The sequence below is a fragment of the Triticum urartu genome, chromosome 5, assembly GCF_003073215.2.
Source record: "Triticum urartu cultivar G1812 chromosome 5, Tu2.1, whole genome shotgun sequence".
Classification (NCBI taxonomy): domain Eukaryota; kingdom Viridiplantae; phylum Streptophyta; class Magnoliopsida; order Poales; family Poaceae; genus Triticum; species Triticum urartu.
This window is the reverse complement of record NC_053026.1, coordinates 551982322-552006826: the sequence shown is the minus strand read 5'-3', so window position 1 is coordinate 552006826 and position 24505 is coordinate 551982322. Positions and strand designations below refer to the sequence as shown.

The following is a 24505-nucleotide window of genomic DNA, read 5'->3' as shown; positions in this document are numbered from 1 at the left end:
TCTCCGGAATTCGATTCCATCTTCGTGCCGCCTGACCCCGATGCGGCCAGGTCCGGCTCGAAGAATCAAGTAGCCGACCTCAAGACCCCTGTAGCCGGCCCGGGGACTTCGGCAGCCGGCTCGGGGACTGCGGTAGCCGGCCCGGGGACTGCACCAGCACTACAGCCGGCGGCCGACTCCAGCACCTCACCGCCCAGCCCGCCCACCCTAGTGGCAGTAGCCACTTTGGCAGTAGAAGAAATCGCGGCTCCGTCTTGGGCTCAGTCCATCCTCAACTTCTTAGTGAACCAAGACCTGCCGGCTGACGAAACAGAAGCAAGACAAGTCCAGCGTCGAGCCGGAGCGTACACAATCGTCAACAGAGAACTGCTCAAGCGCAGCGTCACCGGAGTCCTCCAGCGATGCGTCGAGCAAGAGAAGGGCATTGCAATCCTCGCAGACATTCACCAAGGAGAGTGCGGCCACCATGCGGCCTCAAGATCACTTGTCACCAAAGCCTTCCGCCATGGTTTCTTCTGGCCGACTGCTTTGGACGATGCCAAAGAACTAGTCAAGCATTGCAAGGGATGCCAGCTCTTCAGCTCCAAGCAACACATGCCGGCCTCGACACTCAAGACCATTCCCCTCACTTGGCCCTTTGCCGTTTGGGGACTGGACATGGTGGGCCCATTCAAGACGGCGCGCGGCGGCATGACGCATCTGCTCGTCGCCGTGGACAAGTTCACCAAGTGGATTGAAGCAAAGCCGATCAAGAAGCTGAATGGGCCGACTGCCGTGACCTTCATCGCAGACATAACAACTCGGTATGGCGTGCCGCACAGCATCATCACCGACAATGGCACGAACTTCGCCAAAGGAGCCTTGGCACGTTTCTGTGCAGCCCAAGGCATCCGGCTGGACTTAGCGTCCGTCGCCCATCCGCAGTCAAACGGCCAGGTCGAGCGAGCCAACGGCCTCATCCTCTCCGGCATCAAGCCCCGATTGGTTGTACCTCTGGAGCGCTCGGCCGGCTGTTGGCTCGATGAGCTGCCGGCTGTCCTCTGGAGTCTGCGCACTACACCCAACAAGTCAACCGGCTTCACCCCCTTCTTCCTTGTGTACGGTGCCGAGGCGGTCATCCCAACTGACATCGAATTCGACTCGCCTCGAGTAACCATGTACACGGAAGCGGAGGCCAAGGAAGCACGAGAAGGCGGCGTCGACCTGCTGGAAGAAAGCCGACTGTTAGCTCTCAGCCGGTCTGCAATTTACCAGCAAGGTTTGCGCCGCTACCACAGCCGGAAGGTCAGGCCAAGATCTTTCCAAGAGGGCGACCTTGTGCTCCGGCTGATTCAGCGAACAGCCGGCCAGCACAAGCTCTCAGCCCCTTGGGAAGGCCCCTTCGTCATCAGCAGAGCTCTAGGCAACGACTCCTACTACCTGATCGACGCGCAGAAGCCGAAGGCACGCAAGAGAGACGACTCCGGCAAGGAGTCGGAACGGCCATGGAACGCCAACCTCCTTCGAAGATTTTACAGTTGAAAGGCAGTATGTATCACGCTAACTTTTGTATTAAGTACAAGACAATAGGCTCCCCGAGGAAGGCTCGGGGACTGCCATCCCTTATTTATGAATGAAAATATCATGCTTGTCGTATCATTTACTTATTCTGTCCGGCATCGAGTCCGACTAGTCGGCTCGGGGACTGGCCGACTGGAGTTATATTAGAAGTTCTACCTACAGTCAGACAAGTAGTGTGCCGGCTCTCAAGCCTTCCCTTGACAAAGTCACAGTTCGAAGAATCGGCTGTCCGACTGACAAGGGTTAAAGGTAGGAACGACCGCCCACACGAAAAACGGCTAGGGACTAACGGACTAATATAACATAGCCGGTTTCTCCCACACCGCCGACCGGCTACCAGAGTAGCCGGCCGGCCGGTTTCCATTCACTTTACTTTAAATCCAAGAAAGCTCAAGTACTTGCCTCTCCAAAGAGGGAAGGCGGCAAAGGAAAAAGCCTAAGGATAAACAAGTATACGCGAATGGAAACCAAACATGCACATGATAATATTTACATAAAAAGACCTCCAAGAGGCCAGCATTCAACATAGTTTGGATACACCCCCAGTGGGTGGAACTGCGAAACTTAACAAAAGATTGTTCAAAGACAATAAAGCAGGAAAGATAAAGACGGCAGGTCAGGCTGGCGGAGCGGCCGACTGGTTGGCGGAGACGGTCGCGCCGGCTGAAGGAGTGGCCGGCTGACGAACTTCGGCTTGGTCGCCGCCTCCCGCAGAGGGCGCGCTTCCACGCGCCTCGTTGCTGGAGGCACGGTCGGCCTGAGGTCGGCTGGTTGTTCCACCAGCCGGCTCGACGTCTCCGCCGTCGTCGTCTTTGTCCTCTTCGCCCTCGTCGCTGGAGGCGATCTCCTCCGCCGAGTCCTCGCCCACCGCCGGGTTCAGCCCGAACCACTCCTCCGGCTGCGCGACACCGTCATCATCGATTTCGGGTGCGAAAACGCTGATGTCGGTGCACTCGGTGATCGTTGAAGCTCGCTGGGCGATAGCCGGCCTCACCTCCTCCAGCTCCGCGTCGGCCTCCATCCGCCAAGTACGCAGCTGGTCCAGGCTCAGTCCTGGGTACCAAGCCCGTACGAATTCCAACGCCCGCCCGGCTCCGAGGCGGGCCGCTGACGCCTTCCAAGCCTCGAAGCATCCGACTGCGACTTCCAGCCAGTCGGCAGTTCGGCTCGGGGTGCGGGGGATCATCTCGCCAGGCCAGAGGGCGGCCAGCACTTGCGCCCCGGCACGTTGGAGCCGACGGAGCATCCGGTGGGCCGGCTGCAGCCGCGCCTGGACAGCCAGAAGCTGCTCCTCAAGGGTCCGGTTTGCATCCGGCGCAATGTCGGCCCCCGCTTGACGGCGCGCTTCGCGATGAGCCTCGATGGTTTGGGCAGCGAAGACGGAGTAGCCCGGGAAGTAATCTGCAACAAACAACAAGCAGCAGTCCAAGATAAGTCAAAAAACCCAGACGGCAAGGGACGGGGGAAGGCCGTGGAAAGCAGCTTACCGTCGATCAAGTCTTCAATCCGGCCGTAGCCTTCCTCCAGGCCTCGCCGGGTCTCGGACCAGGTCGCCGCCGCTATCTCATACTCCGCCAGCACGGCGGCTTCGCTCTCCTTCGCCGCCTGAAGGGCCGTTTTGTGGCTCTCCTCTTGGTCGGCCAGCTTCTTGGCCAGGCGATCCCGTTCCTGGGCCAAGGCAGTGCACTCGGCCTCTTTGGCGAAAAGGGCGGCCTTCGCTTCGCCAAGCTCCTTCCTCAAGTCGGCGTTGGCCCCTGAAGACAAAGAAGAAGAAAAATCAATAAGAAAGGAGTCGTCAAGAAAGATTCGACCCGACTGCGCGGCAGTCGGCCCGAATCTCGGGGACTACACCCAGTGGGTGCGTTGGCGCGCCCCCACAGGAGACAAACAAACCAAGTACTTACTTCGGCTGTCGGCCAGGTCGTTGGTCCGCCGGCTCAGCTCTCGAGCCTGGGAGTCGAAGGCGGCAACACGAAGGTTGTGGTATTCCTGAAAGTTTAGAAAGAAAGCAAAGTAAGGTGGCCGTCGAGAAAGATCCGACCCGACTGCGCAGCAGTCGGCCCGAATCTCGGGGACTACACCCAGTGGGTGCGCTGACGCGCCCCCACGGAAGAAATCAAGAAAGCAAAGCAGCCAAGAGCGAAGGACTTACCCGGACAGAGGTTCGTGTCGACGAGAACTCTTGGTTGAGCTGCTGCAGCAGGGCGGCTTGAGCTCGTAGCCGGCTCAGGACCCCTTGAGCCGCTGCTTCTAGCTCGCCGGTCCCCCCGATGGGAGTCCACTCGGACACGGCGGAGCTGGCCACCTCCAGATCTCCTGCCGGCTGGCCTGCGCCCGCGGCTCGGCGCGACTTCGGCGGAGCGGTGCCTCCTTCAGCACGCCGGCCCGTCGCCAGCTGCACCTTGAGGCCGGTCCGGCTCCCTGGCTCACCTCCGGCCGGCTCCTCCGGCGCCGCTGGCGATCGACTGCCTTGGCCCGCCCCGGTTGGCGCCGCAGGCGGCGTTCTCCCGGCCAAGACCACGGGCTCCTCCTCCCTCTCCAACAGCGGCGGGTCTTGGATGATCTCCTCCGCCATGGGCAACGGGGTGTTGGGGGCCACGGCTCGGAGGGGAACGGCGAGCAGCGGAGGCTGGCTGCGCGAGCTTTCCGCCTCCGTCTCTGCAGGAGCCGCCTCCTTCTGGGCCTTGGCTACGGCTTCAGCCTGCCCCTTTGCCGCCTGGGCGGCCGCCTTCTCCGCCGCCTCGCGCTCCTCCCGCGCTTCGCGGGCGTTCCGCTCTGTGGCCTCCCTAAGATCGGCGCGGGGGTCCACGCGGCGGGAGCTCGAAGAACCTACAGCCGGCCCCACGACGGAGCCGCCTGGGCCCCGCTCGAGAGAAAGCGGCGCCCTGTCCAGCAAACGAAGAAAGCTAAGAGTGCATTTGAAGAAAAAAGAACAACGACGAGACTACGGCAAGCGGTTAAAAACTTACGCCGAGACCGCCTGGGGCTGTTTAACGGCTTTGCGGAAGCGGGCCGCCTTCGCGGCCGCCTCTTCTCGCTTCGTCGCCGCGGCGGAGGGCTTGGACTTCTTCGGCCGGCTGCCGAAGAGGCCTAGAGCGGCCCGACGTTTCTGCGCGCCGCCGGCAGCCGGCGCGACGGACGAGCCGGCGCCCTGTTGGTCGGCCGCCGGCTGGCGGCGCGGAACGACTTCGGCTTCAAAGTCGTCCGGCCAGTCCTCGAAGCTCGCGGTGAACTTCGAGCCTCCGGGCTCGGCGCTGTCCCCCACGACGGCGTCCTCCATGGCGGCCGCCCCCAAGTCCGGGTCGTCAACATCATCCACCGTGCGGTCGGGGACGTACTGGCGCTCGATCCCTGCCGCCCCAGCCGGCGGCGGGAGAAGAGGGTTCTGCACAGAGAGCCGGAAGGTCAGAAGCCGGCCGTCGAGAAGCCGGCTGACGACGAAAAAGATGATAAAGAGAGAAGCTTACCACGGGTGGAGGATTCGCGCGAGAGTACGGCGCCTTGCCGTACTGCCAGTCCCCGCTGAGCTTGCAATTGGCGATGTAATTAACCATAAGCGCCACCTCCGCGTGGGGCATCTCCCATGTGCTGAGCCGGCTTGGGTCGAACCTGCCGCTCATCTGACACATCATGTGGGGCCGGCTCTGGAGAGGAAGGATCCGGCGCTCCACGAAGGCGGCCACCAAGTCGGCCCTGCGCAGGCCTTCCGACTAAATGAGCACCCGAAGCCGGGAGATGGCGGCGTTTCCGGCCGGAGACAACGACCGGGATCGGAAGCTCCACGAGGGCTGCCTCCCAGCCGGCGGGCCGGCTACGTAAGCCGGCAAGTTGATGTAGTCTTCTTGCTCGGCGACGTTCTTCACATAGAAGTAAGATCTCTGCCAGACCTTCACCGACTGGATCAGGGGGATGGGCGGGAACGGATTGTTCTCGCTCGCCCTCCTCATGGCGATGAAGGCTCCGCAGGGGGCGGGCACGCCGGCGACGACCGTGCCGAGCTTGCTCTGGAAGAATTCTCCCCAGAGCTCCAGCGTGGGGAGCAGCCCCAAGAAGCCTTCGCAGAGGGAGACGAAGGCCGACAGCAGCATCACCGCATTGGGCGTGAGGTGATGCGGCTGGAGGTTGTAGAAGTCAAGGAAGGAACGAAGAAACCCGCTCGCCGGGAGACCGAAGCCGCGCAGGGAGTGCGAGCGGAAGACGACCCGCTCGCCCTCCTCCGGCGCCGGCGAGATCTCCCTCTCGGGCGCCAGACGGACCTGAACGCGGTTGGCGCCGGGCAGGCGCCGGGTCTGGCGAAGGAACTCCACGTGATCTTCATGGACGTTGGAGCCGTCCCAAGAGCTTGACAATGCCATGGCGACGAGGTGGCGTGGGGACGCGACGGCGTTGAGGAGAAGGCTGCGGCGGCAGCGAGAGTAAGGAGACGAGGGCTAGGAGGGACGGAGTGGGAGGGAGCGCGCGAACCTCTGTCGCTCCCTCTCCTCCCCCTACTTATAGGCTCACGTGACGGAGTCGAGGAGGCGTGGCGTGGGGAAGCGTGGGGGTCGATCGTGCCCACTTCCCACGCCCCACGATTACCGATCCTTAATGGCGAGGCGAAACTGCCTTGAGAAGGCGAGCGGCCCTGTGGGCCACGGGAGATCCGCGCCCGGACCGAGGCTCGCGAGTGGCGGGCCCGGGCCTGCGGCGGCGTCCCATCGCGCGCGTGCGCTCGCAGAATCCTGCCGCCACGTGGCCACGAGAGGGCCCGTGGTCAGCATGCAGGCCGCCTCTCCTCCCGCGTACACGGGTTGTCAGAAGTCGGCGTACGCCCGCGAAGCCGGCCCTTCAGGATAGGAAGCTGACCAAGCTTCTCGTCCCCTTATTCGCCTCGGAGCTCGATCAGCTTCGGGGACTACTGTCGGAGGAAATAGCCATGGGTAGCCTAGCCGGCTTCCCCTGGCCCTTCTGCAAAAATTACGAGCCCGCCCGGCTCTCAAGAATCCAAGACACGAGGCCACCTTCCCCCCGCCGGCTGCGATCTAGGCCGGCTTTGGGAAGGCGGTCCGACTTCAACCTTCATGAGAGGGCCGACTCCAAGAAGCCGGCTACGAGAAAGCCGACTCCTTCAAGCCGGCTCCCCATAAAGTAGTCAAGACCGTACCCACAAAGTTTGCACCCACCTAACAGCGGTGCGACGGGGCATGGCTACAGAAGAGCCTGCCACCCCCGAATCCCGGAGCACGCCTGGCACAGTGCGCCGTACGAGGTAGGCATGACCCGTCCGGCGCAGCACTGTTGCCATGTTGACCCTGGCGTCACCCACGACGGGCCGCCAGCGTGGCCCACAGGCGGTGGGCCCCTTAGAGCAGGGAGACGACCGAAGGCGGCCGCGCTTCCGACCAGCCGGCCCGAGACGGAGCCGGCTCCCCGCGGCCGGCTCGCCGCCTCCCTCAAAGAGGACGCCCCATTAAGGAGACAAGACGCGGTAAGGCTACAGCGATCGCCCGGCAGGCGGCGGTACTGTAGCCGCGTTTACCACGATGAAGCTCACGTCAGCAAGATGAAGCCACAGTGATCAAGGAGTTGGCAGCCGGCAGGACCCACCAGCCGGCGGGCCCCAGCAGTCGGCGCAGAAGCCGGCGAGTGCAGTCACAGACGGCTGGGCCCCGCGCCCAGCCGAATTACCATTGTACCCCGGGGGGTAGGCCTATATAAACCCCCCGGGGCACCCATGCAAAGGGTTGGACCCCCTGCTAGTTCGAGAGACCATACAAGAAGAAGAAGCAGGCTAGCCGTGCCCTTTCTTCCTCCTCCTCCCCCAAAACAGCTCAAGGAGCGTTGTGTAGCTACTCGATTCATTTAGCGAGCATGCGGAGACCCCGCAGAGCAGCAGTAGGGGTGTTATCTCCTCAGAGAGCCCCGAAGCTGGGTAAGATCCGCCGGCGTGCATGTCTTCGCCTCATCCCGCTTCCAGACACCGGCGACGTCTTATTGGTTCCCACAAAGATAAGCCACCCGTTGGCATATGTCGCACCTACCACCCGACAGTCATGGCGCTGCCTCACGCCGCCCTTCGGGGAGCATCAAGTCACCTCCCACGCCGTGCACCCCGACGGACGGACTCTCTTCGCCAGCGTCAGGGTCAAAGGGCGCGACATCGGCGACACCTTCACGTGTGACACGGGGGCGGGCGCGGACGCGGACGACCCCAAGTGGACGGCACACCGCGAGTGGGAGCTGCCGTTCAAGGGACCCGGGCACTACGATCCCAGGCTGGACGCCTGGGTCGGGCTCACCGACGACCCGGCCACCGCCGGCCACATCTGCTGCTGCCAGGTGCCGTCCCCCGACCCCGGCCAATTTAACTGAGTCCCGAGTTGTTCTCAAATAAGACTGCAGTTTTTCTTAACTTTCTCTTTAGTCTTGATTTGTTCTTTCGTGTTATTTTCTATTCATTTATGGTTGTTGTCAGATTTGAAACCAGTGTTTAAATCGCCGCACGTAGAAATTTCTATTGTGTAATGTTGTGATTTGTGTGCTGTGGTGGCAGGTGATGATGGATCCTCCAGCAGTTGTTTTTAAACCCATCGATCGTGACCATACTATCACTATCTGAGAATGTCTGCGCGTGTGGGTATGTGGCAACACAGGTAATCCTTTCATCGCTGCTCGGGGCGCTCTTCGTTATTATCTTAGTAACGCTTCCATGTTTCGCTTCGTCAGGGGTTGGAACCGAAGGACTTCTGACATTTCTGCCATTGATGGATCTACCTATTTTTTATCAATGGCACTTCTGTGCATTCCATGAGAACGACATCTTGTGCATTTCGTGAGAACTCACATAGTTGATCTGTATGACCAGAACATTCAGCCCAGTTTTTTTTTTATTGGATCTGGCGTCTTAGTGCCTGTTCGGTTCCTCTTCGCTCCCTCGACTGCGCTCCCAGAGCGGAGCAGGCTGCAGCTCATTTTCATGGAGTGTTCAAACCGAGCGTGGAGCGGAGTGGAGAGATTCTGAGCAGGGTCTTATATGTCCGTTGTAGTTGATGTTTCTTTGCATCGCCAGCATCCCATAGTTTCTTCATGGGCATGTATTGTGTCAGGATGGTTGTAATCTGCAGCAATCAATTTGCACCAGTATGCTACTGTATCTTGGCCAGTTGAATCCAAGTGCATTACTTGATTGCTTGAACTGATTTACCTGGTGCGGTATTATTGATCATTGGTTGCTTGGGTTGCAGAAGCGAAACATATAAAATTTGGAAAGAGTATGCAAAATATAACACTGACATGTTGATTATTTCAGTAGTCATTCGAGTACGGAGTGACAGAGATACAGAGCACAGAACCATGACATGAGCTACATGATCTAAACTACATTGACCTTGACCCACAACGTCCACAGTCTGGACTAAGAAATACTGACTGTCATTCTTAGCAGGCTGCATCTTTATTCACTCGCGCGAGAAGCCCTTAGTAGCTTTACTTCATTTCTTCTTCGGATCTTTTTGACCCTTTGGAGCAAAGAGTTCTTTTTGCTGCTTGCCTGAATGCATGAAAATGGCATCAGTGAAAACTAAAAAGCTTCATAATTACTTCCTCTGTATCAAAATATGAGACGCTTTTGCAGTTCAAATTAAACTACAAAAGCGTCTTATATCTTGACACGGAGGGAGTAGTATCTTTGGAACAGTATTCATTTTGAGCTCGAGCTAGCAGGTGGGGGCGTTGCGTTAAAGGCCACTGTGTATGTCAGCTGACATACTTCCAGTCTCCCAGAGAAAGAAAACCAGGCATCTTCTTGAGCCACCGAAGGAGTGCCCGAGCGGCCAAAAGACTGATGATGCCATCCCCCGTAAAGGCTTAGCCTTTTTATCAGGAAATAATTGTAGCGATTTGCTGCTTGGAGTAACCATGACAGTGTATTTTTTGCCTAACAGAGCAGCAAGTTAAGATAGCATGCTGCCGATCTGACTCCTCGATCGTGTAAGCCTATAGAAATTGCGGGTTCTTCCCCACAATAGCTTCACCCTGCTCTCCGAAGATTGCAAATTCTGCTTCTTCGACACTACCGTGCTCTACATCTAGGGCATGAAGCATAATCATGTACCTGTAACAGTAGATTTGCAATTTATGATTGGTATTATATGCCAATTCTGTGGCGTCATAAAAATTAGCGGTTTAGGAATGGAGCATACAGGGCATCCGTATAATCATTCTATTTATTTTTCCTCCAGGCTCAAGCATTCCCACTATTTCAGTAACATGAGTTCTTGATAGAGAAAGGTTTAAAATAAACCTTAAATTTGTACTCTTAGTCTAAGTTGAATCCTGACCTTATACAATCCCTAAAGCTAGCACCTTGTACTCTCTAATCCCGGTCTGTCCCGGATGATTTCTGCTAAATGCTCATTCGTCGCGCAGGGGAAAATGATTTTTTTTGGAAAAGGAAATTAAACCCCCGGCTTTTGCATCAATCGATTCATACAGCCATATTTATTAATTATTCAACAAAAGACTAACAAGAACATACATCAAGCCACCCGAAGCCACCACTCACACCTACAAACTCGATAATGTGGAGTGCTCTCACCCCCCATATCTAAAATTGATGTCGTCACTGATCCATCCACATAACGTATGGGAACCAACAGCCGGTGCAGCAGACCTAAAGCGCACACCACATGCACACGTTTTAGAAGCCGCCATCATCATCGGACCGCTGACCCATCTTCAAGAGAGAGATCTGCATCACCCTTGCCAGTCCGGACATCCGTTGACGCCACCATGGTGCCACCGCCCTGCACGCATTCATCTAGACGCAAAGACTCTGGAAGATCTGTCGTGCGTAGCACCTGCCGACTAGGCATGACACAACATAGCACCTGTCGGCCAGGCATGACTTGACATCTCCACTGAAACTTTGTGCAAGATCTGTGAACCATGCATGAATTCTTTTTCAGTACTTGTGTAATTGAACATCTTGTTGAATCATGTATGGCCGAAATATGCTCTTGTTTGTTTCTGAAATAAGCTTATCTTTGTTGCTGAAATGGGGTATTGTATTGTGTTGGAAAATGCTCCTTGTAGCTGCTGTTATAGCTCTTTTTGCTCAAGTTCTGATCCTGAAATATGCTCCTTGTAGCTGCTGAACCATGTACTATTATATGATGCTGAAATTTGCTCAAGTTATGCTACTGAAATATGCTCTTTTTGATGTTGAAGTGCTATTATTTGTTACTACTATGTTTGGTTAAATATGCCGATTTTCCGTGGGTTTAGAAAACCCGATGGGTTCAGGGAATGGGCAAAAAATGAGCCCCGCGCATGGTGACGGTGACGGGGAAGGGTTTGAGATTTTCTCGTGAGGATGGGTTTGGACAGGCAAAACCCGATGGGTTTCATCCCCGTTGCCATCCTTGACTCGTGGCTTGCATCGGGGAAGCTGGAGATCCACCCGCGGGGGGTGGGGGGAGGCGAGGGAAGAGGAGAGCTCCACCACACGTATAGCCAGCCGTAGTGCATCCCAAGTTGTGACCCATGGCTTGTACGGGAGACGTAGTAGCTCCACCATGTGTGGGTCGAGGGATATGTTGGAGGAGGGGAGTCAGAGATGAGGCTCGGGGCTGGGCGGTTCGATAAGAGGAGGGGGAGAAGAACAAGGCCAGGGCCTTCTGGATCGCTAGGAGGGGGACAGAGAGATTTTTCAGGGGAAATTGGTGCGGGACTGTTAAAATGGGGATGACACAGATTGAGAGAAAGAAGAAGATGAATATGACACATGGACCCGCGTAGTTAGCGACATTAGCGTGTGATCCCGCTCAGGATTTTCCTTTTCACTATGCGCCAAACATGTATTTAGCAGAAATCAACAGGAATAGACCGGGATTAAAGAGTATAGGGTGACAGTTTCAGGGATTTATAAGTCAGGGTTTAACTCGAAGTGAGAGTACGAATTCAAGGTTTATTTCATACTTTAGTGGTGCTTGCAATCCTCATGACAACTAAATTTGCCAATGTGGTACAAATTAGTTCATGTATTTAATTAACATATCTTGTGCACTCACCAATGTAGTTTCTCAATTGTTCACTTTGTTTCATATCTACTTTATGGCATGAAAATTTTGATGTCATTGTAAAAAAGAACTCTAGCCGAAGATAGAGATGCAACTCTTCAATCTTAAGGAGTAAGGGTGTTGCGAGAACCGGGTGCTAACTCAATGGTCTGAGTTTGTAGTGGCAAAGCCACGCACTCTCTTCGAGTCTATACAGTAGACTCCGTTGGGGTACGATCCGTGTTAAATTGCACAAATATCTCATCACATATCTACATAACATCCGGTTAAGTTTTTTGCCAATGTTCAGGACTAAGGCTGCTAAAGACAATTTGAATAAAAACCATGAACAAGTAGCAGCTTACTGGTTAGAACGCCAATTCTTTGGCTTCAGCCCCGAGGTGTATGGATGTTGAAAAACAAGTTTGACTGAAAACAGCTCGGTCCAAGAGCAAGAGTGTTCAAAATAATTTTATACAAAAAAAAAAGTTCCGGATAGCAAACCCATCAGGAGTTCATTTTCCTTCAGTGGTACCAACCGGAGGGTGGAAAATAGTGCAAAATACCACTCGTATTAACTAAACAAACAGCTTGTTTCCGAATCATTTAAACAAAAATTGTTAACAAACAGCTTGTTTCCGAATCATTTGAACAAAAAACTGTAGAAATCGACCCAAAAAACAAAAATAACGCGCCAGGTAGGGGTCGAACCTACGGCCTTCCGCTTAGGAAACGGACGCTCTATCCACTGAGCTACAGGCGCCTTGTTGTATGAGATGCAACGGAACCATTTTACAACAATCACGTAGTAGATGCATCTACGGAAGCTTATTTGGACGGAGCACAAACCCTTCTCGAAGTCTACTAGAAACACCGGAAGCGGCGGCGGGGACAGCACAGGGGAGGAAAAGAAGCCAAGAGGCGGCGCCGCCGATCCACCCAGACCGAGAGCACCTTGGCCGACGGCATGGCGCTGCTGATGGAGCCCGGGTCGGAGCCCCTGACGGAGGGCGAGAAGGCCGACCTGGACGCCATCGCCGCCATCAAGGAGTCGGCGGCGCGCGAGTACAGGGAGGAGGGCAACCAGTTCGTCAAGAAGGGCCGGAAGCACTACCCCGACGCCGTCGACTGCTACACCAAGGCCATCGCCCAGATGGGCGCCCTCTCCGCCCCGAACCCCGACGCCTCCGTCCTCTTCGCCAACCGCGCGCACGTCAACCTCCTCCTCGGCAACCACCGCCGCGCCCTCGACGACGCCCAGCAGGCCGTCCGCCTCTCCCCCTCCAACCTCAAGGTCCGCACGCTCGCTCGCTCTAGATTACGCCTCTCTTGCTCCAATTTCTCGGATTTGGCGAGGAAGCCGCCGTGTGATGTGTGACATTCGTGTAGCCAGGCGCACTACCGGGCGGCGAAGGCCGCGCTTGCTCTCGACCAGTTGCCCCAGGCGGCGTCCTTCTGCCGGCGGGGGCTCGAGCAGGACCCCGCCAACGAGGAGCTCAAGAAATTCCTCGCGCAGGTGGAGGCGCAGCAGCGCGAGCGGGATCTTAAAAGGGCCAAGGTTGAACAGGCCATATCCGCCGCGAAGGTCTCTTCTGTTCCAAATTGGCAGTTGAGCATTTCCTTATTCTTTTCCTGTTTGTGTAATTGACTGTATTAGATGCATATAGGATCTTGCTGCTGCTATAGAGAAGAGAGGGCTGAGGCTGGGGAAGGCAGCATATCAGGAGCTGACCGGGGTAAAGAAGCCGAAGCTGGATGAGCAGGGCGTGCTCCACTGGCCAGTTCTTCTGCTCTACCCGGAGGTCATGTCGAGCGACTTTATTGAGGATTTTCCGGAGACTGATATGTTCTCGGATCACCTTGATCTCATATCCTTGGAAAGTTACGTGATACTTTTTCTGATAGTATGTACATGAATATGCATAGATACTTTCATCACAAAAAGGAGGAGGAATGGTTTCTTGAATTCCTGTTATCCTTAATTATCAAACATGTTCTCAGAAAGTTCTCCACCTTTGCCATGGGATGAGAACCACGCTTACACAAGGGACGCTATTGAGTTGTATTGTCAGGTTTGTTTACACACTTCGAATTTTAATTGAGGGTTAACCTGTAAGGCTACCTTCTGCAAAGTGCTAGCGCCCACAGATGATCAAATTTTCTCTATCTAAATTTCACGAGGCATGAGTCACAACCTCTTCATACAACATGAAAACAAAACATTCATGCCCCTGTGATGTCTATATACTACACACATTGTCCTTCTGATTTATTTTTCCACTAGATGATTGTGGGCCAAGTTTTTTCGATCCAGACCTTTTTGTGATACTAAATTTTGGGGAATGCAACATAAGTTATGCTATTGCTACTTAAGTGTTATTAGTAATTTCATTTGTCCGGTGATAGAATGTCAAGATGGTAGCTCTAGCCTTTGTGGCCACATTCTGAAAATTGTAGGATTATCCTTTACCAATTTTACAAGTGGCAGACTCATGTGAGAAAACTAGGAGCTATTGAAAATTCAGATTTCAATGTGATCATTTTGATCATCGTTAGCAGCAGCATCCAGTCCAGTTTTTGAAGTTATCTTCAAATTTAACAAATCTGTAGGATGGTTGCTCCTTCATTTACAACTATTATATTATTACAGTCGACATAACTGTCACTACTTGAGAGTTAATATATACCTTCTGCAAAGTGCTAGCACCTACAGATATCAGATTTTCTTCTAAATGGCATGAGGCAAGTGCCACGACCTCTTCATAGAACATTAAAACAGAACACTGATGCCTCTGATGTGTATATGCTACAGACAATGTCCTTCTGATTTATTTTTCACTAGATGATTGTGAGACAAGTTTTTTCGATCCATACCCTTTTGCTACTAAGTTTTGGGGGATGCAACATAAGTTATGTTATTGCTACACTGATGTAGTTAAGTGTTGTTGTTGGTAAATGGTTTATCTGGCAATAGAATGTCGAGATGATAGCTCTAACCTCTGTGGCAATATTCTGTAGCATTATCCTTTACCAATTTTAACAGTGTCGGACTCATGTGAGAAAACTCGGAGTTGTTGACAATTAAGATTTCAGTACTATCATGTTGATCATCATTAGCATTATCCAGTCCAGTTTTGCAAGTTATCTTGAAGTTTCACAAATCTGTAGGATTTTTGCTTTTTCATTCACAATTAGGATTACAGTCAACATACCATTGTCAGTACTTTGACACAGCTTTAGGATAGAAAAACTTTCTAGTTTCATTTCGTTGCCTTGCTGGCTAACTGGTATTTCCATTTGATACACTAGGCTGGTGATGGCACGCCGTTCTCCAAAAGTGAATTGTTAAAATATCTTCTGGAAGGCACTGTCGACTCAGGGTCACTCCCAGAAAGCCTTGATGGGGAAGATGGAGAACATGATACTGTGAAGGGCAGCACAGCTATATCACCAAGTATGTAAAACATATTCCTTAGGTTATTTCTCTAAATTTACATGATGTACAGTAAAAAGACAGCACGATGTGAACTGTGATTCTGTCAATTTCAGTATGTAATACTCCCTCCGTTCCTAAATATAAGTCTTTTAAGAGATTCTACTATAGACTACATACGGAGCAAAAAGAGTGAACTTATACTCTAAAAGGTGTCTATATACATCCGAATGTAGTCTCCATAGTGGAATCTCTAAAAAGACTTATATGTAGGAACCGAGGGAGTATATCCAATCTGCCATTAGCAGAACTACATTTACTGCAACATGCTATAATGCTGTTATGCTGCGCTGATAAGTAGTTGTATTCCATTTCAATGTGTGCAGGCCAGGGTAAGTGGATCAAAGTAAGAGAAGGGAAAACTCTTCAGGAAGCGCTGCAGCATAAAGACTACATCATCCCGGCAGTACCTGGTCCGTTCTTCAACCTGTGTATACTTTGCATTCGTACGTATAGAATGCTTGACATTGTTCAGCGCAAATAAGAGCTTCCATTAATTCCTGTGTGCAGTGTTCTTTGTGGTTTCAAGGAAATCCGCCTTCCATTCGAAGTTCAAGGCTGGGAATTGGTCTTTGCCGTAGAGCTGCCGTGTAGTAGTTCAGTTCACCATCTCTGGAAGAGGCCAAGGGTGCTATGGGTATATGATCAGGAAAGAGGAAGCTGGCAATTGTCAATCGCCGTATGGTCCTAGAAGGTTATACTACTTGAGAGAAGATGAGTTGTGCTTAATTAGCACTTGTGTGTCTTACAAGTTCTTCCAACCACTGCTTGGTTGGTTGATGGCTCAGGATTGCGTTTCTAGAGGGAGAAGCAACCGAATATGCAACTTTTCATGTGTATTTTAGCAGTGGGCATGACTGAACTTTTTGGGATTTGGCATGGTCATACTTGCTTCTGTGTATGCCCAGAACAGTACTGATTTGGATGCGATTATGTTGTTCAATTCTAGTTGTGGGCATGATTTAACTTTTTGGTACTACCTGTGGTATTTCATTCTGAAAGGTTCATCTTCTTGGTCGGTATCAGTATCACGCCATCCAGCCTACAGAAGAGAGAGGAGACGCTGGTGCGTTGGGACTTGACTTGGAGCTGGCGCACCGGAACCGGAGGAGCGGCAGGTGTCGCCAGCTCGCTCGCCGCCGTGGACATGACTGCCACGCGCAACGAAGACAAGATGTCTAGAGAGTCGAAACACGCCGTGTCTATCCCATACTGTGCCGCCGCGCAAGAAAGCCAAACGCCGGTTTTATTACCGCCCGTAGGTGCGGATATTTATAGGAACCAACGATCGAAGCGCTCGCTCGAGGCTGTGTCAGAGTGTCAGTACCGGTCTTACCGCGAGTGAAGGCATCGTCATGGAGGAGGTGAGCGCCGAGGCCGCGGCCATGGCGAGCGGCGTCGGGCCGGAGGGCGCGACGATGAAGGTGGTGGCCGCGGTGGACGCGAGCGAGGAGAGCCTGCACGCGCTGTCGTGGGCGCTCGACAACGTCGTCCGGCCCCACCCCGGCGCGTCCCTCGTCGTCGTCCACGTCCAGCCGCGCGCCGACCACTTCGCCTACCCTGTCGCCGGGCACGGTACCGCCTGTCCTGTACAACAAGCTAGCTCACACGCACACACACGTACGTACGCTCACGCTCACTGACGGAACTCGTTTGCGTGTGCATACGGAGGCAGGCCTACAGTACGTCCCGCCCACGGCGGTGGACTCCGTGAGGAAGACGCACGAGGAGAACTCCCGGCGAGTCGTGTCCGTCGCGCTCGACGTGTGCAGGCAGAAGCAGGTGAGCGCCACGGCGGCGGTGGTGGAGGGCGACGCCAAGGAGGCCATCTGCCGCGCCGTGGAGGACATGCACGCCGACCTCCTCGTCCTCGGCAGCCGCGGCCTGGGCATGATCAAGAGGTACGCGCATGCCAATGAGATCACCACGCGTGAGCATCTTCGACAACAGATTGTGATTCTGGGTGCAGTTCGACTACTTCACTGGCAGAGCCAAAGATACTAAAGCACAGCTTAGCTTTCTTCAGTGTTCAAGCGACTTGAATTGCAAACATATGGAAATCCTTAAATTTCAAAATTTTAATGCTTGATTTGGTTGGGGTTTGCCAGGCCCAGGCAGTAGTGCAACGCCTGGGCGACACATGAGAGCCCTGGCAGCAAGCTACCATGGTGGGCTCTCCCCCATGAAAAATAAATTTAATATCGTTGTGGACACATGGTCCACATATCAGATATTAAACTGATAAGAACAGATACTACACTTGATCTTAGCCAAAAGGCCGAGAAAGGTATGAGTTGGAACATTGAGCTGGGTCTCGTTTTATAGCCATCTTTCCCCAGGGTTTCTCCTCCGTCCGCGATGTGGTACTAAACCTGCTGCTGCCCTCTCTTCTATGCTCCGGCAATGCCACCCGCTGCTCGGTTGGGCCCAAACCGAGAGCCCGTAGCAGGCCTTACCGAGTCACGTCATGGGCTTTTCTGTTCCTGTTCCTTTTTCCATTCTCTCTCTTGCAGCTTGCCTCCTCTTCTGCTTTTCCCTTTGTGCCTTCCCTTCTTATCCTGGTAGCATATTGAAATGCATGGCTGAAAGATATGCAATAGCTAGTTAACTTGCCTCCTTAAACAGTAGTACATTTAAGAAAATCCAATGGCTAAAGAAAACACAGTTGTTTTTTAGTTTTTCATGTTTATTTACTATGAGAGCAAGCCTTTATCACCGAGACAATAGTCATGTTGCTTACAGAGTTACAAGCATATGCATAATAAAACTCCATGGATCACATCAAGCCACGCCTTGACCCTGTGCTGGTGGTGTGTTGCAGGGCGTTGCTGGGCAGCGTGAGCGACTACCTCGCCCATCACGCCTCCTGCCCCGTTCTCATCGTGAAGCCGCCCAACAAGGCGCACCACAAGTGAAGCTCCAACTCTGCTGCCACTGTCGACTGAATGTCTCGAGTGCCTCGTGCTTCCAATAAAGATGTGATCGAGCTCATGTGCAGTACTCTATGAACATCCTAGAATGTAGGGAATAAACTGTTGTTTGGCCGCAAGCACTTGCTGAAATTTTTAATCTTGGTTAGTGCAGTTGTTCCGATGCATTACATTGCCATGGACGTAGTGTTCTTTCTTCCCTGAAGTACAGAGTGCGGTGATGCTGCTGAAAAACAGGCACATCTCGAAGAGTTCGGTTCGCCAAACACATGACCAGTACAAGACCTATTGATCACAAATACTCCATAATTCGCTCTAAAAAACGTATTCAGAATTCCTATTCATAATGCAGAGCATGAATGACCGTCGAAGCATGTTCTGTTTCTAAGCAAGCATGCTTTTGTTTTAAAATGGAGGCAAAAGTTTTACCTCGTCTATTTAATGAAGAAGAGGGTAGAGTTCTGTATTACAAGGCCGCGAGGCCCACCCGCAATAAACATGGAATTACTCTCCTGGTAGAATGTTTCCCAAAATAACAAAATTGCATCTGCCAAGACCCAAAGCTTGGTCTAGTCTTTGATGGCCTTGAGCAAGATGGTCTTCGGCTTGCTCTATTCTCGAAACACACGGGCATTTCTCTCGTTTCAAATGGTCCAATTAATGAGCATTGTAAGCGACGCCATTGCTTTACAGTTGACCTTGTTGTTGCGGAAAGATTGACCCACCAATCTTTGTTGGGGCTCTTAAGGCGCCAAGAGGAGGTGTCAAAGTTTTCTAAGTGTAGTCGTTCGTTAGCCAAGTTCGAAATATGGAGGGTTTCTCGGCACTTGAAGAAGAGGTGTGTCCAGGTTTCTTGATTTCTCTTGCAAACAGGAGAAAGACCGCAATTTGGCTACCCACTTGGCCAATTAGTTGTCTGTCTAAATTTTTTCTTGATGGGCCAACAAAGCAAATAATTTGACTTTGGGCGGAGCCCACGCCTTCCCAACCGTGTGATCCATAGGTGAGTACAAGGTTCCCATAAATTGCGCAGAGTAAGCGGTGGCCACCGAGTATTCATCAAGATGGAAATCACCGATGCCGATCTGAGGGCCCTAGCCACTTCAACGATGCTCCTCATGACGCGCTCGGTGGAGGAAGAGGTTGTCGTCGTCCATGCTCCATCCGTGCTCCCCTCACTTTGCCCCAAAGCAAGGGAAGAAACCCTTCTCCGGGGGTAAAAGAACTACCGACCACGACCGCCATCATCGCAACCGACGAGCTTTCCTCCGCTGATGCCCCCCAAATGATTACCTTTGGAGCAGGAGTCACATCGACTGGTGGGTCAATGGCCGTCGCATGCGGCTCTCTACAGATGGGGGACGACACCATGATTGCCGACATCAGGTCAATGTTGGACCAGGCGAGGCCGCCCACCCATCGGGCTTGGATGGCGTGGTTGTCGGCATGGATGGGGGTTGGGGGATGGCACGACTGTGAATGGGAGTGGGAGGTGACTAGCAATTGGGAAGTTATGAGTCTAGGTCGCAAAAAATAATCGATTCGGCCGTTCCCCTCAGCCAGCCAAACTTGAAACTGCTTTAAGTTTTGCACGGGGCTGAAAAACATATGCAACCCAGCTAAACAAACACCCTATTTTTGCACCGCACCCATCTGGTTGGGCCAGATGCAACCTATTAAACACGCCACTAATGGTCTGGGCCGGATGCAACCTATTAAACACACCACTAATCTACTATCTACTACCACTATAAAAAAAAAAGAGAGGCAGATCCAAACAATCACATCCATCCATCATCAAAATTTAATGGTCCTTAATCATTCTATGTTTAACGCTACCAGCCCACGCAACAAGCCACCATCGATCGCTAATCGCCTCGCAGTAAAAATCGTCCTGCAGCCCGTCAAAGAAAAAAACGTCCCGCAGTCAACCGCCCCCGCACGACCTCCTCCTTCTCCCGCACCTCCTCCCGCAGCCGCGCCTTCTCCCGCACCTCCTCCCTGCCGCGGGTCGCCGCCTCCGCCCGCGCCCTTCACCGCGCGCCGCCGGAGCCGCGGGTCGCCGGGACGGGAGCCTCCCCGCCGCGGTTCGCCGCCTCCGCCCTCTCCCTTCACCGCGCGCCGCCGGAGCCGCGGGTCGCCGCCTCCGCCCTCTCCCTTCACCCGCGCGCCGCCGGAGCCGCGGGTCGCCGCCTCCGCCCTCTCCCTTCACCCGCGCGCCGCCGGAGCCGCGGGTCGCCGCCTCCGCCCCGCGCCCTTCACCGCGCGCCGCCGGAGCCGCGGGTCGCCGCCACGCCGTCACGCTGCCACTCCGCCGGATTCGCGAGTAAGTTTCTATACTCAGAGAAGAGTTAATTGCGGTTGTTGTATGAATCCGTACCCGCTGTGCAAGTTCATGTATCATAGGTGTAATTAACTAAGCAAACCATCAGGATTCCTGAAATTTACGAGGACATATTGAATTAGTGAGGATTTCGGAAATTTGCAGTCCAAGCAACTCATATTTTGAAGTTTTGTTGCTTACCTTCCCATCCCATTGTGTTGCTATGCTCCTGAAGTTGCCTAAATTTTGCTATATTGGGTTATCCACAATAGTATCGGCAGCGATGTTTTGTTTTGTGACAACTACTCAAATTTATAATCTAAATATATAATCTGCACATTGTAGTTTGAGTTAAAAAATACCACATTGTAGTTTCAATTAAAAAATAACCCACGTGTTTTGTTGTTTCAAGAGATTGAGTCATGGGCTGTGAGCAAGCATTATATTTTGACATGAAAGGTACCTCTATTTTTAAATGAATGGTACATCATGAAGGTTTGCACACCATGATGCAAAGGCCGTATGCATCGACGAGGCGAAGGTGGGGCTTACCGGGATGGGTTGAGAGGAGTCAGTGGAGAGATGAAATGGGAGAGGCGGATGGTGAATATAGGAGGTCAAAAAGGATGCTTCTACATAGTCCTTCTGTTGAATGCATAAAAGGCACCCTGCAGCCTCTCTGCTTGCAAAATAGAAAAATAGATGCTCTCTGCTTGGTGCACTCATGACACTTAGATATGCAACTTGCTTTGACCTACAAAATTCTATTTTTCAGTATTACCTTCTTCCACACCTCTGCAACATCTTGTCAGGCCTCTACTCTTAACCAGTCTGCTACTATCGCTTTCTTGAATTTTATACGGGAAAATAATGTTGTTCTTTTTTTTGTGCAAGCTACTATGTTTCAAGATTCATGAAACATATGTTTCGAAACATATGTTTCAACATTCAAAAACAGATGCGGCAAAACTGAATGCCATTTTGAAATATATAATTTTGACAGTATGAAAACAAATTCTGTTTCCTCTTTCTCCCTAACTAACTACGCATACTCATATTTACTTGAGATTCTACTTACTTTGTTTGCAACATTTAGGAATTGAGCTTCTCTTGCATGAATATTTCTAATGATGTACGATGTTTCCCATTCATGACACATATCCTTTTCGTCACATATTCATATTTACTTGAGATTCTGCTTACTTTGTTTGCAACATTTAAGAATTGAGCTTCTCAATATTGCGTGAATATTACTAATGATGTACGATGTTAACCATTCATGCCACAGATGAGGAATCATTGTCCGCATGCGTTACAATCAGGGGATCGTTCCCCATGTAAAGATCCGACATCATGGGACAGGGATCAGGCACTCAAAGCGTCACAACAACCAAATTGATGGTAATTTCTTTTTTGCAGGGAAATTGATGGTAATTAACTGATTTATCTTTCCTTGAATCATCCGGCAAAGCGTCCTCTGATGATGATAGCAAAAAAGAAGCTTTTGTGTGATATTATCTTCCTAGCAGTAATAATCAGTCATGATCAGACATAATAAGATAAATGTATAACCCAGCTTTTGATTTTCTTCGTGCATGCACATAATATTTGAAGCAATAATCGCCAGTTGGGATGATTGGCCAATTTTTGAATCAAACACATATTTCTAGACAAATATCCAGGGCTTTGTTGTGGCTTGCATTCATGTGCTGCTGTTCCCAGCATGTTTTGGTGACAAGAAGAGGAGTAACCATGAGTCATGATCCTCAACTCATCATCTTTGTAGTAGTAATCACTCTTAACCTTGTTTTTTGTTTTGTTTGGTGATTACAGTATAAATTCTCGCAACAGTGCAAACGTGGAGATCTTAGCCGTTTAATCGTAATTGTGTTTGTGATACTATGTATTTCAGGACTACTACTCGAACACGCCCTTCCCAGTTCCAACATTAATCTTTCTATCCATGGCATGCGGAATAGCTTATGAGTTTTCTCTGCAGGTAACCAAACTGAAACATGCTTCTCTCTGAAACTGTCCAAAGGCAACAACATTCTTCTTTATCTTTCACTGATCAAGTAGCAGGAAAGGCATTCTTACTCTTCACTTCGATTTGCTATTTTTGGGAACCAGGTGAATTATCCTCCAGATATTAAGGTAGCACTAGAACTGCACTTTTGTTTTCGCTCTTACTCGCACTATCCTATATGCATGGAAACTAATTTACCGTTTTGATTATTTGGTGTATACCAAGTAAAATAGGAAGCAGATCGGCCACAAATCCTATCTTATATATAGGATTTTGCACCATGGGGTTTAGCTTCCATCGTCTATTGCTCTATATTTTCCCAAGGCGTATATACCTTCTATGCTGTGTGTTTGGGTCATGGGAACACATTATATAGGATGAGAAAATCTATTTTTAGTTGGTTCCATGTTTAGTTATGATCATTATATTCTCAACTGTTTTCTCTTGCACAAAGTACAAACTCGAATTACCTATCTCATGGTGTCCTACTTTATTTTATAGTAGAAAGTAAAACATCCCAGTTGAAAACGGTATGACGTTGTTGTGGTACCAAGTTGGCCAACCTGTATGATGACAATAGTTATCATGGTAATTGAATTACATACAAATACTATTTTCTTCCTCTAATTATTTTATTTCACATGGTGTACATATTTTCTATTTCTCACCCACTGATAGCACATTAACCGCAGTTTTGCCGGAAGCATAGTTATTGTTCAGAAACAAATTATTGTAAGGTTTCATGAGCCTCATAGTTGTAGAATTGGAAAGAAAGATGTACTCCCTCCGTTTCTAAATATGAGACCTCCTAGAAATTTCAATACAGACTACATATGGATGTATATAGACGCATTTTAGAGTGCAGTTCAGTCATTTTGCTCCGTATGTAGTCTGTATTGAAATCTCTAAAACGCCTTATATTTAGGAACGGAGAGAGTAATTAGCTGATAACTTGTGACAAGTGTTCTTTTCATAGATCAGATACATTAGCCATGGCTTTGCTATCAAGACAAGTATGCAAAAGTTCCCTAAGCACACTACTGATAATATCAGTGTGTGAATATTAACTTGCACTACATATGTTTTTTTTGACAGGTTAGCAGAGCTCCAAAATAATGACCTCATGCCAATGGATGGCTATGTCTATATACCATCTTTAGTAGTACACGAGAGTGGTTTTTCTCTTTCGCAATACTTCTACTTGTTATTTAGATTCTTTATGATTTCAGGTTTATATTATTGTCCATTGTAGATGTTACAAGTTAATATGCAAAGCAGATTGATTTGTTCAGATAGTTTGTGGTTCCTTTGTTTATTCAGACTTTGTTCATGAATCATGGCAACTTCTTTTTTCTTTTCACTTTGTATTGAGACAGTTTGCTGTGTATCTGTGCTACAGGACATTTTATAATTTTTGTTATATAGGAGTATGTATCAACATGTCAATGCCATTTTTCATTTTTCTGATGCTATATAATATCACACAAAGATTCACAAAGATTTCACATGTCTGATCCATAGCAAGACCTACAATACACATATACAATCCGTAGCAATGTTTACGCTATTGTACATAAGAATCCATTAAAAAAAATCTAGATATATCAACCATGTCGATGGATTACGATAAATGCCACCATAATTAACTTATAATATATGGGACGTGCATTTGCATGTACACGCTTACTAGTGGTACTTCAGTAGATGACGTTACGGTTTGATTTGGCACTAAGCAAGCGACAACACTGTTGATAAACCTGGGCATTCGTCGGGCCAGGCTTTTTAAAGCACAACCTCAAAATCTAAAGCTCAAGCCCGGGCCGGCTTGGCCAAACGCTTTTTTTAATTACAATAATAATATCTAGTATTTGATATTTAAAATATATATTACCTATATTTCTTATAAAATAATGGTTTGTGCCTTGATCAAGCTTATTTTGAGGCCTCTTGATCGGGCTTCAGGCAGAAAAGCTGAGCCTGAGCCCAGCCCGGATGTCGGGCTTCTGGGCCGGGCTGTCCATGCGTAGGTCTGTTGGCATGGCACGCGCAACGGCCGAAAGAAGCCAAGATACACCGCCCGGCCGCCGGACGCAAGCAGGAGCTGACGAACGCACGGCGGGAGCTACGGACCAAAAG

At 50.9% G+C, this 24505-nt stretch overlaps 2 protein-coding genes and 2 non-coding genes across 4 annotated transcripts; 2 read left to right on the top strand and 2 right to left on the bottom strand.

Annotated features, from left to right (window-relative positions):
* Positions 1 to 12287: 12287 nt before the first annotated feature.
* Positions 12288 to 12360, bottom strand: TRNAR-CCU. Its single transcript has one exon. It is a non-coding gene; the product is annotated as a tRNA-Arg (tRNA).
* A 90-nt stretch (positions 12361 to 12450) lies between these two features.
* LOC125510624 (tetratricopeptide repeat protein 4 homolog) lies at positions 12451 to 16066 on the top strand. The gene is made up of 7 exons (XM_048675855.1): positions 12451 to 12891; positions 12991 to 13182; positions 13265 to 13465; positions 13589 to 13669; positions 14907 to 15051; positions 15417 to 15503; positions 15601 to 16066. Exons 1-7 carry the CDS (start codon positions 12565 to 12567, stop codon positions 15669 to 15671), a joined length of 1104 nt encoding a protein of 367 aa, XP_048531812.1. The 5' UTR covers positions 12451 to 12564; the 3' UTR covers positions 15672 to 16066.
* Positions 16067 to 16347: 281 nt separating this feature from the next.
* LOC125510626 (universal stress protein PHOS34-like) lies at positions 16348 to 18240 on the top strand. The gene is made up of 3 exons (XM_048675858.1): positions 16348 to 16665; positions 16766 to 16991; positions 17912 to 18240. The coding sequence occupies exons 1-3, from the start codon at positions 16446 to 16448 to the stop codon at positions 18003 to 18005; spliced, it is 540 nt and encodes a 179-aa protein (XP_048531815.1). The 5' UTR covers positions 16348 to 16445; the 3' UTR covers positions 18006 to 18240.
* Positions 17185 to 17381, bottom strand: LOC125511940. The gene has a single exon (XR_007285206.1). It is a non-coding gene; the product is annotated as a U2 spliceosomal RNA (small nuclear RNA).
* Positions 18241 to 24505: the final 6265 nt, after the last annotated feature.